The sequence below is a fragment of the Oncorhynchus mykiss genome, chromosome 11 (assembly GCF_057628025.1).
Source record: "Oncorhynchus mykiss isolate SJ-2025 chromosome 11, ASM5762802v1, whole genome shotgun sequence".
Taxonomy (NCBI): Eukaryota; Metazoa; Chordata; class Actinopteri; order Salmoniformes; family Salmonidae; genus Oncorhynchus; species Oncorhynchus mykiss.
This window is the reverse complement of record NC_143032.1, coordinates 66,542,814-66,557,451: the sequence shown is the minus strand read 5'-3', so window position 1 is coordinate 66,557,451 and position 14,638 is coordinate 66,542,814. Positions and strand designations below refer to the sequence as shown.

At 41.8% G+C, this 14,638-nt stretch overlaps 1 protein-coding gene across 1 annotated transcript; it reads left to right on the top strand.

Moving 5' to 3' along the window:
* The first annotated feature begins 2,802 nt into the window (after positions 1–2,802).
* dgcr8 (DGCR8 microprocessor complex subunit) lies at positions 2,803–14,616 on the top strand. The gene is made up of 14 exons (XM_021621882.3): positions 2,803–2,947; positions 3,445–4,459; positions 4,926–5,100; positions 5,326–5,468; positions 5,714–6,071; positions 6,323–6,520; positions 6,708–6,809; positions 6,928–7,026; positions 7,171–7,253; positions 7,410–7,510; positions 7,611–7,717; positions 8,001–8,128; positions 10,311–10,424; positions 12,093–14,616. Exons 2-14 carry the CDS (start codon positions 3,761–3,763, stop codon positions 12,174–12,176), a joined length of 2,391 nt encoding a protein of 796 aa, XP_021477557.3. The 5' UTR covers positions 2,803–2,947; positions 3,445–3,760; the 3' UTR covers positions 12,177–14,616.
* The last annotated feature ends 22 nt before the right edge of the window (positions 14,617–14,638 follow it).

Genomic DNA, 14,638 nt, shown 5'->3' with positions numbered 1-14,638 from the left:
TGAACAAAAATATAAACACACATGCAACAATTTCATAGATTTTACAGTGCCTTCGGAAAGTATTCAGACCCCTTGACTTTTTCCATATTTTATTATGTTACATACAGCCTTATTCTAAGATGGATTAAATAAAAAAAATGTTTTGCAAATGTTATTAAATATTTTAAAAAACATATACCTTATTTACATAAGTTTTCAGACCCTTAGCTATGAGACTCGAAATTGAACTCATGTGCATCCTGTTTCCATTGGTCATCCTTGAGATGTTTCTACAACTTCACTGGAGTTCACCTGTGTTAAATTCAATTGATTGGACATTATTTGGAAAGGCACACACCTGTCTATATAAGGTCCCACAGTTGACAGTACATGTCAGAGCAAAAACCAAGCCATGAGGTCGAAGGAATTGTCCATAGAGCTCCGAGACAGGATTGTGCCAAGGCACAGATCTAGGAAAGGGTACCAAAAAATGTCTGCAGCATTGAAGGTCCCCAAGAACACAGTGGCCTCCATCATTCTTAAATGGAAGAAATTTGGAACCACCAAAACTCTAATTAGAGCTGGCCACCCGACCAAACTAAGCAATCGGGGGTGACGGGCCTTGGTCAGGGAGGTGACCAAGAACCCAATGGTCACTCTGACAGAGCTCTAGAGTTACTCTGTGGAGATGGGAGAACTTTCCAGACAGACAACCATTTCTGCAGCACTCAACCAATCAGGCATTTATGGTAGAGTGGCCAGACAGAAGCCACTCCTCAGTAAAAGGCACACAACAGCCCGCTTGGAGTTTGCCCAAAACTGATAGAGACATACCCCAAGCGACTTACAGCTGTAATCGCAGCAAAAGGTGGCGCTACAAAGTATTAACTTAAGGGGGCTGAATAATTTTGCACGCCCAATTTTTCAGTTTTTGATTTGTTAAAAAAGTTTGAAATATCCAATAAATGTCGTTCCACTTCATGATTGTGTCCCACTTGTTGTTGATTCTTCACAAAAAAATACAGTTTTATATCTTTATGTTTGAAGCCTGAAATGTGGCAAAAGGTCGCAAAGTTCAAGGGGGCCGAATACTTTCGCAAGGCACTGTATATACATGAGATGAGTAATGCAAGATATGTAAAAACCAAGTGACTAAGATACCATAGAATAGTATAGAATACAGTATATACATATGAGATGAGTAATGACAGATATGTAAACATTATTAAAGTGACTAGTGTTCCTTTCCTTGAAGTGGCCAGTGATTTCTAGTCTATGCCTATAGGCAGCAGCCTCTAATGTGCTAGTGATGGCTGTTTAACAAGATCTGAGGGCCTTGAGATAGAAGCTTAAAATAGCTGTGCAGCAACGCTCCCCATCCAACCAGACATAACTTGAGAGGATCTGCAGAAAAGAATGGGAGAAACTCCCCAAATCAGGTGTGCCAACCTTGTAGCGTCATATCCAAGAAGAATCGAGGCTGTAATCGCTGCCAAAGGTGCTTCAATAAAGAGTAAAGGGTCTGAATACTTATGTAAAAATGATATTTCATTTGTATTATTAAAAGATTAGCAAACATTTCTAGAACCTGTTTTTGCTCTGCCATTGTGGGGTAATGTGTGTAAAAGCAATGTAATCCATTTTAGAATAAGGCTGTAACCTAACAAAATGTGGAAAAAGTCAATGGTTCTGAATACTTTCTGAAGGAACTGTACCTTAAAAAAAGATCCTTGCAATGGGCCTCAGGATCTCATCACGGTATTTTTGTGCATTCAAATTGACATCGGTAAAATGTAGTTGTAGCTTATGCCATACCATAACCCCACCGCTACCATGGGGCACTCGGTTCACAATGTTGAGATCAGCAAACCACTTGCCCACACGATGCCATACTCGTGTTCTCCGGTTGTGAGGCCGGTTGGACGTACTGCCAAATTCTCTAAACAAAGTTGGAGGCGGTTTATGGTAGAACATTCAATCTGGCAACAGCTCTGGTGGAAATTCCTGCAGTCAGCATGCCAATTACATAATCCCTCAAAATTTGAGACATCTGTCACATTGTGTTTTGTGTGACAAAACGGCACATTTTAGAGTGGCTTTTTATTGCTCCCAGCACAAGGTGCACCTTTTTAATGATCATGCTATTTAATCCGTTTCTAGATGTGCCACATCTGTCAGGTGTATGGATTATCTTGGCAAAGGAAAAAATGCTCACCAATAGGGATGTAAACAAATTTGTGCACCACATTTTAGAGAAATCCTTTTTGTGCATTTGGACAATTTCAGGGATATTTTATTTCAGCTCATGTAACATGGGACCAACACTCGGCTACATGTTGCATTTATATTTTTGTTCAGTGTAGTATATTGATTCTGATTTAAATCGCAGACATTTTTGGTTCTTCAGTAAACATGATGGCTATGTCTGTACATTGTATTCATGCTGATTATAAACAGCGGGGTTGTAATCTAATCAGTGGATTGATTATCCATCAAAACAAAGATCTAATTTGATACAATTTAAATTTTCATCATCAATTCTAAAGTGTATATGTTGATGAACGATAGCTACTTTGCATACAATGTTACTGGTGAAGATGATTGCCACCTATCGACAGTATGCGGCCACTGCACTTCTCAACCCAACTGTTCCTACCGTTCTGAATTGTAAACTGTAATCTATTCTAATGTTTGATTGGTCTATTTATTCCGGCAGTATTTCGTCCCGGTGAAAGGTCTGCCTTTATCGGTTGGTGATTGGTGTGCTCATCTGGAACTAAATGGTGAATGGACACATGAGCGGTCAATCTTAAAAAAGCCGGTGTTGGGGGTGGAACTTCCGAAGCAGTCTGCAGCAGTTTGCAGCATTCGGCAAGATGGCGGAACGGGGTCTGTCTGGCTTCGTCAGAAGAATAACATAATTTATATTAGCTAGCAAAGAAAATAAAATGGAGGAAATAAAATATAGGTGAGTGATCAAATCTGGTCAATGTTTCTGTGGTTAGTGTTTTGTCTAGTCATTTTGACACCTGATTGTGTAGCTAATTCGCTTAGCTTCAAGTTTTAGCTAAGCTAGCCAGGTTGTTAAAGTTAACTAGCTAGGCTCGTGCGTAGAAGGACAATACAATTTGTCATCTTTCCATGTCGTTCAGTTTGGAAGTCGCCCCATATTGCTAACCAGTAGCTAAAGTTTCTGCATTACTTGAAATTGCAGGGTGAATCGAGTTTGCCAACTATCTTGCACAGGCAGCAAGCTAACGTTAGCATTCTGCAATCAAGCAAGGGTTGCAAAGACTCGCACTCATTTCTGTCTGTGTTAGTTCTCCATCTTAAAAGTTATTGATAATGTGCATAGCTTCCACTCGGCTACATTCTACAAGGCATACAGTAACGTATGTCAAAATCATTGCATCTCAATGTTGCTCTCTTGGTTTGTCATTGACTGTGTTATCTTGCTTTTTCTAGCTCTGACAGAGGATTCGCCAGTGGAGGATGAATAGTGCCTAGATCTGAGCAATATAAGCTGAATGCATTGTGATTTCCAATAATTGAGACAGTGATTCTAAAAAACTGTCTACATTAATGAAAAGAACAATGTAGTCATCTTAGCATATTCAACACTGGTACATGGTCAATACAGGGATTTTTTTATTCTTCTAAATATTGTGTGCAATGTGCTTCTGCATGCCTTTTAGCTGAAAGCTTATGAGAAATAATTGCCAAAACAGTCAGGGTGACCCATAGAGCAGTTGTATTTAGTAATTCATAAGAAACAGTCAACATGGAGATGGATGACATAATACCCCCCTTACCGTTGGAGCCACCAGATGATTTGAACTCGGAGGGCCTTAATGGTAAAGCGCAGCCTCCAACACCCCCCCTGCAAACGTCCAGTGACGCAGAGGAAATGGACGTTAGCTCTGGTGGTGATGGACACACACACACCCCAGCAGGGGGCCAGGGCCTCCAAACCAAGGGCTCCATAACCTTCATTAATAACCTGTCAGATGAGGCCGAACCCAGCACCTCGTGCCCTAGAACAGCCCGCCACGCACCCCCTGTCACCAAGTTTCTGCCAGACCTCAAATTACTCAGAGACATTAAGATCAGTGTCAGTGTCGTAGATACCAGTAGGAGCAAAGATAGGAAGGTGCTGTACACAGGGATAGGTCAGGAGGGTGGTGGTGAAGGGGAGACCAGCTCAGAGAGCCTTAATGGTGAGTTTTATGATGCTGATACAGAGCCAGGGGCTGTGGATGGTAGCTCAGGGCTTGGGGTGGTCGGTGTCAGTGCAGGGAGGAGAGGGGAGGAGGCAGAGGCAGACCTGGAGAACAAAGTGGAGTTTGCGGTCCTAGATGAGCTGGAGGACTTCAGTCAGGACTTCCTGGACACGGAGGATGTGCAGCAGGGGGGGTTCAGGTCAGAGGTCATAGTTCAACAGGATCATGCTGACGAAGAGAACCTGAATATCGCATATGAGGTACGTAACCAAAGGGGCCCTGTCTTTGCCTCTGCAGAGCCTCATCACCCACTCACTGATATTTTGTGAACGTTTCACACTAAAGGGTTATCCCAAACTGTACTATGCTGGCTTGAATATTTTCTAGCACAGTTCCAGCAACTGGAGGATGTGCTACAATGCCAGCCCAGTACGATTTGTCTCACCAATGAAAATGTTAATGGTTTATAGTCAGCCATTCATTCTGACATTATATTCCAATGTCACCAGCAAAATGTTAGCTTGTGCATCCTTTTTATTCTTGATGGAAGCAGCAGGAGTTCCATATCTTTCCTACTGGAAATTGACATAGTTGGTATGCTAAAAGTGTGTTCAAATGTACTCTCTTAACCATAAGTCATGGCCGGTTAGGAAAACATGAGTCATGACCGGTTAGGGCTTCCCCCCACCCTCCCTTCTCCCCACCCTCAACGAATGTCTTTTCCAGGAGGACTTTGACAATGATGTAGATGCTCTGCTGGAGGAGGGCATGCCCGTGCCCAAAAAGATGCGCCTGGCAGAGGGGGCTGTTGAGTATGCAGGAGACAGTGATCACGCATCCGACAGGGATGTGGAGGGAGGTGTTCAGCCCATGATGACCAAAATTAAGACAGTCTTGAAGAGTGAGTGGTCGATGTCTGGCGCTGATCTGCCTTTTGTAACGTAGTATCTGAGCCTGGCACATACTGATGTTGTGTGTTCATATCTTATACCGAGTGGCACATGTTGGTGAGAGGACATTGATGGTGTGAGATGTGTATTAGATTCAGATTGTGTGTATATGTGGTGCAGATGCTTCATGTGTAGCGTCTCGTGTTTGTGTGTATTGATCTGTGTGTGTTTCCTAGGTCGTGGGCGTCCACCCACTGAGCCACTACCTGACGGATGGATCATGACATTCCATAACTCTGGCATTCCAGTCTACCTGCACAGAGAGACCAGAGTGGTGACCTGGTCCAGACCTTACTTTCTGGGGTCCGGGAGCATCAGGGTAGGACGTAGAATACATAAGACAGATAGAAACCTGTTACTGCTGTACATTTTAAACCTCTTTTTTGTTTATTTATTGTTTTGTTTAGTAACATGCCAGGAACCCCATTGTTATTCACTCTATACTGGTGTATAATTTGTGTTTTGTTAGGAATGGTCAAACTAAAGGAATATTTCTCTCTTCTCAAACAACTGTAACAATCGGCTTCTAACCATGACCAAACCTCTCTTGCAACTTGTGTACAGAAACACGACCCTCCCACCAGTAGCATCCCTTGCCTGCACTATAGGAAGATGAAGGATCGCGAGGAGAGGGAACAGAACGGAGAGGTGACGCCCAACGCTGAAGTGTCTCCGGTGAAGCCTGGGGAGGAGGCAGACTCCGTGGAGAGACCAGACGAGCCTGACTCCACTGCCCAGGAGGACCCTACCACTGTGGGCCTGGGGGAGGGACAGGTGGAGATAGAGACAGGCCTGGTCACAGAGGGGACCATAAAGGGGTGCCCTGTCCTGCATGGCAAGATGCCCCACTCCTGTGAGATGGCCCAGGGGGCTCTGGGACAGGTCAGGGCCAAGGTGGAGGTGTGCAAAGATGAATCGATAGGTAAGGGTGAACACACTCCATGATGAGCAATTGACTTGCCAGCAGGTAGTAGTTTTGAATGCCATGGCTGATGGTATGTTTCATTTCTTGTAAACATAGGGGATGACAGTGTGTTGGTGGGCGTGGGCCTTGACATTTTTCTAGACTTCTTGCAATAAAAATGTATAGGACACATCATATGAAGAATATCTATACATGTTAATTAAAGCGACAATATAACCTATACCCCTCCCTTATTGACACCCCGCCAGAAATTGAGGAGTTCCGCAGCTACCTGGAGAAGTGCTTTGACTTTGAACAAGTGACTGTGAAGAAGTTCCGTACCTGGGCAGAGCGCAGGCAGTTCAACAGGGACATCAAGAGGAAACAGGCTGAGTCAGAGAGACCCATTCTGCCTGCCAACCAGAAACTCATCACTCTGTCTGTATCAGATACCCCCACCAAGAAAGGTACCGGATGCATAAGAAGAACCACAGGCTACATCTGAATTGGAATCTTATTCACAGGTCCTATTCTGGTCAAAAGTAGTGCACTATATAGGGAATGAGGGTGCCATTGTGGATGCATCCATAGTTTAATAACTATTTCAGTGAGGAGTATTGAGGTAATCTCAACTCTTTCCTTTCTTTTTCTCAGAGTTTGTCATTAACCCAAATGGGAAATCTGAAGTTTGCATCCTACATGAATATATGCAACGTGTCTTAAAGGTCCGACCTGTTTACAACTTTTTTGAATGTGGTAAGTACCTCTGTTGATTTCCACTAGCTTGTACAAGTGACATGCTTTTCTTCGAACAAAACAAATCGCCAAAATCTCTGGCTGGGCCAAACGCATCCTGTCTTTTCTATATCCCCAGAGAACCCAAGTGAACCCTTTGGAGCCTCCGTCATAATAGAGGGAGTGACATATGGCACAGGAACTGCAAGCAGTAAAAAACTTGCCAAGAATAAAGCTGGTACAGTACTTTTATCTCACACATTTAAAATAATGATGGATCTTCTGAAGCAGCTGCAAAGGCTGTCTGGAAACTGTAAGATGTGTTTAAGTCATAATATAGCAGACCATTTGGCTTGTTGTTTCACTGATGTCTCCCCTGTAGCTCGAGCCACACTGGAGATTCTCATCCCTGACTTTGTGAAGCAGACGTCTGAGGAGAAGCTTGTAGAAGGGGATGAACTGGAGGTATCAGCCTGTCAATCACTGGAAAGCCATTTAATTCAATGTCATGCTTCTGTGTTTGGTCTGATAACGTGTCTCTTTTATAACATTGAACTTTACCAGCGGGTTGGTAAGCTGGATGAATACTAATGTCCATTCATGCGTTTTTGTTTCCTGCAGTATTTTAATCATATCAGTATTGAAGATTCAAGGGTGTACGAACTGACCAATAAAGCAGGATTACTCTCGCCATATCAGATTCTACACGAGTGCCTTAAGAGGTAAGACTCATGACATGAGGTGTAAGAATACCTTAAATTCCTAGTTCTGATCTGATTCATCTATTAACCTTGAATTTCAACCATATCTTGTGTCCGGTAGAAACCATGGAATGGGTGACACCAGCATCAAGTTTGAGGTGATCCCAGGAAAGAACCAGAAGAGTGAATATGTGATGACGTGTGGAAAGCATACCGTGCGCGGATGGTGTATGTAGCCCCACACTGACCCTCCAGTCACCACAGCAAGTCCCAGACCTAACATGCTCCATGCCACTCTGTGTTAATGTAGTGTAAAAGCAGCATTACAAGTGCTCTGTTTTTTGTCTGAGCCATGTATAGAGAATTCAGCCAACCTTTACACTGGACGCTGTTTGTGCCTTTGTATATACAGTATTATGGCTCTGATTTGTCCTGCTCAAAGCCGCTCTGTGTCGTGTAAATGTGTTAGCATTACAAATGGGAGTAATCAGTGTTTTGTTTTATTTTTCAGGCAAGAATAAACGTGTTGGGAAGCAGCTGGCGTCTCAGAAGATCCTACAGATGCTGCACCCTCACGTGAAGAACTGGGGGTCACTGCTCCGCATGTACGGCAGAGAGAGCAATAAGATGGTAAAAAAGGTAAGTGCTACCTGTACACTGGGGTTTCTGTTAGGGAAATGTGGCGCCATTAATTTGACCGGCAGCATTTGAATTTACCGGACAAAGTACATTTTTATTAAATTGCCAAAATTATATAGCCAAAATAGCTTACTCCTGTCTATACACAAATAAATAATTCAAAATCGGCTACTGCACCAGAAAGCCAGCGGATCATTAGCTTCTTTTTAAAGCTTCTGTTTTATTTAGGATAGCCTACAGTCTGAAGGGCCTGCAATTTGGGCAGAGCACGCAGCAAATACCAAACAGATGAATGTTGAGTTGCGACTGTCAGTGAAAAACAGAGAGACCCAGCCAGGCATATTGCAATATTTAAAAATACATTAATGGAAAAACTGTTTGGAAAGCAAAATGGATATTTCTGTAAATAGAAGACAATGAGAAGACACTCCAATCTGTCTTTTATTTATCAGAATTCTTTAACTTAATTAGCACCAGCGGAGAACATCGGCCATATCCCTGGTGAGGTGCATATTGACTGTCTTTATCATTGGGTCAAGGCCACTTTTGTTTGTTTTTGGACAATCATTTCCTCCTCCAGGTTAGATGGACGTCATATTGTATTCGTCTCCCCTTTTCACAGGCCCAGAGTAGACTACCCTTTAATTTTGGTTGTATTAAAAAAGATTTGGTAATGTCTCCAGTCATATAAAATGTAGTAGAATTGCATGAAATGTGTTTATGAAAGGCCAACATTTTCCTGTGTTATAGCCTGTCTACTCTACGCCACTACACACTGCATTCAACGGTCTTTTTTGCGAACAGTGATTGAGTTGTATTATTAGCCTAAATTATAACTCCAGTCTAATCATCACATTATGAAGGGTAGGCTATCTTACATCAGGATGCATGGAAGGGGCCTTTTTATGGTGAAAATTAGCTTCCCCAAACTTGAAACCCACACTCCTCTTATTTTAGAATAACTGTCCACATTTACTTTTCCTCAACCAACAAGATGAGTAATGAACAACAATCTACTAACCCCCATGTTAGAAAAGTTGACCTATTCTATTGGTCAGCTTGTCGAGAAAGAAATGGCTTATTCCAAACAGACTCTGGGACAGTTGTGGGACGATAGATCCCAAATTCATACAACCAGTAGGCCTAGGCTACATAAAAACACACATTCAAAAGCAATGAGGCTCATGTAACAGATCAGAAGGTTTAGCTTAAAATATTGATAAACTGTTATTTCTTCACATTCTAAGCACAACAATTCACACAAGGCAGTAGGCTACCCACAAATGTTAGTTCCATAATGCAATTACCGGAAAACACCATTGTGAGTGATTTCATATAACAGAGATGAAAATATATGTTAGAAATTTAGAGAGGGGATATCTAAATATGCCAAAAGTAGCATGGGTTGTTCATATGACTAGGATTGTGTCTTTGGTTACTGGACAATGAAAGAAAGTTGATTTGAAAACCAATAGGACATGAGAGAAAAGGGCTACTTGTTTCAATGGCATATGGAAGTCTTTATGAAATAATTGCCTGCACGTTTGGTTAGATTTGAGGCAAGGTAAGACATGCCTCAAAATATGTAGTAAAATGTTCTGGTTTCAAACAGTTAAGTATGTCTTCAAAATGGAAATCGTCTCCAGCTCACTGCAAAGTGGTGTGTGATGTGCTGAAGCCTGCCTAGTACCAATGAGCTTCAATTTACCAGTTGAGGGGCGGGGGGAAAGTAGGCCTTTTAATCGTGGCTGTGTTTTGATACAAATATTTACAAGCGATTGCCTTGCACAATGATTGGGCTTATTAAAGCATGTTTCTCTCCAGCAGCAACAAACAGCTGTTTGATGAGCTGTTGCAGCATGTCTCCCGCTACATCCACTGGTATTTCAAGCAAAAATGCATTATATCGCAATGGGATTTTATTTTTTCTCCCGGACAATTGACCTGCACCGATTTTATTTATAGACTTTTTAAAAAAGGTTATTGGCAGCTAACGGAAAATCTGCTGTACACCTCATATACTGTACTTCGCCACAGCCACTCCACTGCTGTTGGGTCATATAGACTTCAGCTCATCTTTGGCAAAACTGATTAGTACTGATCTGCTTGCATATGCTGCTCCTCTTTCAACCAGATGTATATCTGTCATTTCTATAGATGTTGTTTTTTATGTTCTCTGCAGGAAAATTCAGACAAGAGTGTGATTGAACTTCAGCAGTATGCCAAAAAGAACAGGCCAAATCTTCACATCCTGAACAAACTGCAAGAGGAGATGAGGAAACTGGCTAAGGAGAGGGTAAGGGTTAGCTGTAAAGTGTAGTAGGAGCTCCAACTATATCTTAGGTCTCTGGTGTTAACCTCTGCGTTTGGCCTCGTCAGGGAGTTTCTTTCTAGAGCAGGGCTCTCCAACCCTGTTCCTGGAGAGCTACCCTCCTGTAGCTGTTGACTATTACCCCAGTTTTAACTAACCTGATTCCGCTTATCGAGTAGAATCTGGTGTGCTAGATTAGGGTTGGAGCAAAAACCTACAGGATGGTAGCTCTCCAGGAACAAGGTTGGAGAGCCCTGTTCTAGGGGGTTCTACCTTTCACTCAAACCCTGTCAGGCTGTCTAAGCTGCACAGACTCCAGTAGGATTGTGCCGATATATGATTCAATCCAATATCGTGATATTTGACATTGACAATATATCGTGGTGTGCAAGGCTATACTCTATTTGAATTTAAAAAATCAAAACTGCAGTTTTATCAGTTAAATTGTATCAATATGTTGAATATAAAGTTTAAATTAACTAAGCCTTATTTATTTGCCATAAGATTATTTAATGATAATGCGACTAATAATATTGTAAATAAGCACAAATGGCACAGTGGAATTATCTAGCCATTACCGGCACAGAACTATTATATTGTGATATTTGGAGTAGCATATATCTTCCAACCTTTGTGCCATTTGCCATGTCTCTGCACTGTTGAGTTTATTTATATTTACAGGGACAGTGCACATTAATCAACGTTTCAGTAAAAGTGCCGGTTTTAGCCAGCCGGCTAATTTTCAACCACAGTCCCTGGGCAGGTTATTAAAAACAATTACAATATAGACAATAGCAACATAGGACAAGCAAGACATAGCATACAGACAGAGCAACATAGGACAAGCAAGATGTAGCATACAGACATAGCAACATAGAACAAAAAGCAGCAAGACAAAATTCATAAAAGCAACAGTGTTTCCACACCTCACAAGCTACAGACAACATGGAAAGCGGCAACACACAGCTAGGGATTATGTTCATAAATCTGATTGACCTTTAGCCATGTCTTCAAGCATTTTGTGAAAGTGATATGTGGTGCAGTTATGTGTGTCTAATGGCAGTGTATTCCAGACATGGGAAGCTCTCACAGAGATAACGGATTTACTATGTGCTTTTCCTTAAGGGAACTATCCAGTCACCTCTCATGGCAGACCTTGTGGATCTGCTGTCATATGTTTGGGTTTTCTGTTTAACAAAAATACTGAGTGGAGGGGGAGCCAGGCCATTTAGGATCTTGAATACAAGACATGCGTCAGTGTATTGCATAAGATTTTCCCAACTCAGGAGCTCATGCTTTCTGAGGATGTAACAGTGATGATGGCTATTGGGCTGTCATGTTCCTAATTGTTCCTATGGTTACTCCATCCGTACCTTATATTTCAAAGACACTAAGGAGATTTGGTAAGTCATGTTTGGTAGTAAATGTAGCCTGGATTATGATCTTGAATAATTTTTTCCCCAGGTAAGTTTCTCACAGGTTGGTGCAGCAGTTCAAACTGTTTTCTGGGGTTTATTCATTAGGCACCGAACATTAGGAAACTACCTGAACTTGTCCAATAAGAAATGCTTGTTTTTGTTTTCTGGTGCAAAACATTTTGCTACTGTGTGCACTAATGAATACAACCCTGATGTGTCTTTATGTTGTGTTCAGGAGGAAACCAGGAAGAAGCCCAAGATGACCATAATGGAGTCAGCCCAGCCTGGTAGTCAGCCCCTCTGCACTGTTGACGTCTAGGAACCATCACTGCAACCAATCTAACATGGCACTGACCAATGGTAGCCATAGTCACTGTCCGATTTTAAAAGCCACTCCACCATCCAATTATGCATCATTGTAAAATGGCAATACAACTGGACATTTCTAGTATAGCGGTGGTCATCTTCTTAGCACTGTCTCCAAGCTGTTTATTATTTACTCCAAAGGTATTTTTGATTAATTGTTAGTGGGTAGGAATAGGACAAATGCACTAACAGACAGTAGAGTTAACACCATCTACCTCTAGATGCAATCTCTACACAGTGGCACTTCTATAAATTGAACCATAGGGGTTGCAGACAGATCGGTTGAGATGACTTGACATGTATCTAAGATCCACAAGAAATTGTCAGCCTGTTTACTGTGCGTAGTAATAACTGCTGACAACCACTAGACCCCTCACCCCTTCATTTATATTGCATTGATAATACGCTCCAAATATAACCTAAAGTACCTGATACTTTACAGAGACTGAACATTCCTAACAGGTTTCCTTGTATACTTAAAGCATTGCCTATTCTCACGGATTAGTTTGCTCTCTCTGCTTTTGCTATACAGGTACGCTGTGGGAAACTGATTTATATGCTGTTGTCATTGGAAATTGATGTCGTGTATAATTTGGATGGCCAACTTCATTTGCTTGTCAACCTGTTAAGAAAAAAGTTATATATTCAAATGCATCGTTTGCTGTCCAGTCATGTTTTGGGGTTTATTTATTTTTTGTTCTTACTTTTAACCTTTTTTCTCCCCAATTTCTTGGTATCCAATTGGTAGTTACAGCCGCACTGCTTCTTGACACAATGCCCGCTTAACCCGGAAGCCAGCCGCACCAATGTGTCGGAGGAAACGCCACACGAGTCGCTAGAGTGCGATGGGACATCCTTGTCAGCCAAACCCTCCCCTAACCCGGACGACGCAGGGCCAATTGTGTGCCGCCCCATGGGTCTCCTGGTCGCGGCCGGCTATGACAGAGCCTGGACTCAAACCAGGATCTCTAGTGGCACAGCTAGCAACTGTGATGCAGTGCCTTAGACCACTGTTCCACACGGGAGGCCCCAGTCATATACTTGTTACATGCTCATGGTCTTTAGTACGAGAAATTCATTTTGAATTGATTAGGGAACGGACATTCATCTCGAGACCTATTAAGTGGGACTGATTTGAATTACCTTTTTGTTTTGGAAGCACAGGATGAAACATATCAATGGACAGCTGACAACAAGGCTGATCCGTATAGCTAAGATCCTGTTGCCATGTTAGCACTGCAGACAGAACACAGGCACCAGGGCTTGGAGTACTGTAGTCATTGAGAAGTGATCGAGATATTCAAGGTAGTTACATATTTAAGAAGACTTGTTTTTCTGTGTTAGTCGCTTAATTATTTTTGGACTCTATTTAAAGCAAAACAATACAACATGCAGGCCATCTTACTATTTGGTACAGTTCAGCTGCTGTGATATACATTTTGCATCATGATAATGTGGCACTTTGCTTCTTGAAAGTCCAATATCTTAACTTGACTGCTAACCTGCAAAACATTAAAGGACTTTAACAGTGGACTAATGGAAAAAACATACCGAACGATTTTGGACTTTCCCTTTAAGGACCCATAAACGGATAAGAAAACAATTGTCTACCTGTTGCCTAAGTTCACCCATTTCATGTAGGGCTCCCCAGAGCACTCACAGGGCCCAGGTCCCCCCTTAAAGGGAAATGGATAGACCAAGCCTCTCTTACTTGTTACAGCATTTATTGTTTAGCCTGTTTGTATAAATTTGACAAGACAGTAATATTGATATTTTGAAAGAATTGCCTTTAGCATATATGGATTTTAAATAAGAATTAAGGTTTTGTGTACGTTTGTTTGCAAACATTGTGATCACATTTAAGCATTGATATGTGGAACTGTGATCCTCTCCTCAAAAGGCAATCTACAGGAATGAAGTTGGTACACTTTACCTCTTAACAAAATACAATCATGTCATTATTAAATCTGATAGCTAAAGGAGCAGTGTGAACCAAAGCTTAGTCTTATGCATTTTTATAGAATACTGTAGGTCGCTGCACACAATACATGAAAGGAAAAAAAAGATGCAATACCTGCTAGAACAAAATATACATTGCTGTGCATTCGTTGTGTGAAGTATTTGGTTTGTGTGGCTTTTCCTGAATGTCTACTGCACCTTAACATTTCATTGTATATGGGAACAAGGCTGCTGTGTTAGAGTAGATTGCTTTACGAATGTGCTTCCCCCTGTGTGTTCTGTCTTACCAAGTGTGTGTGAAAATGCTTTTTACACTTGAAGTTATTTGCTAGATATTGCTGCCTAGAAAATGAAGTATGTAACTGTGACTTGGGATTGCTGACTTTCAGTGAAATTCATTTATGCAAATAAAGTTGTCATGGCTGACCCCTGCATGTATTAGTCATCAACAAGGGC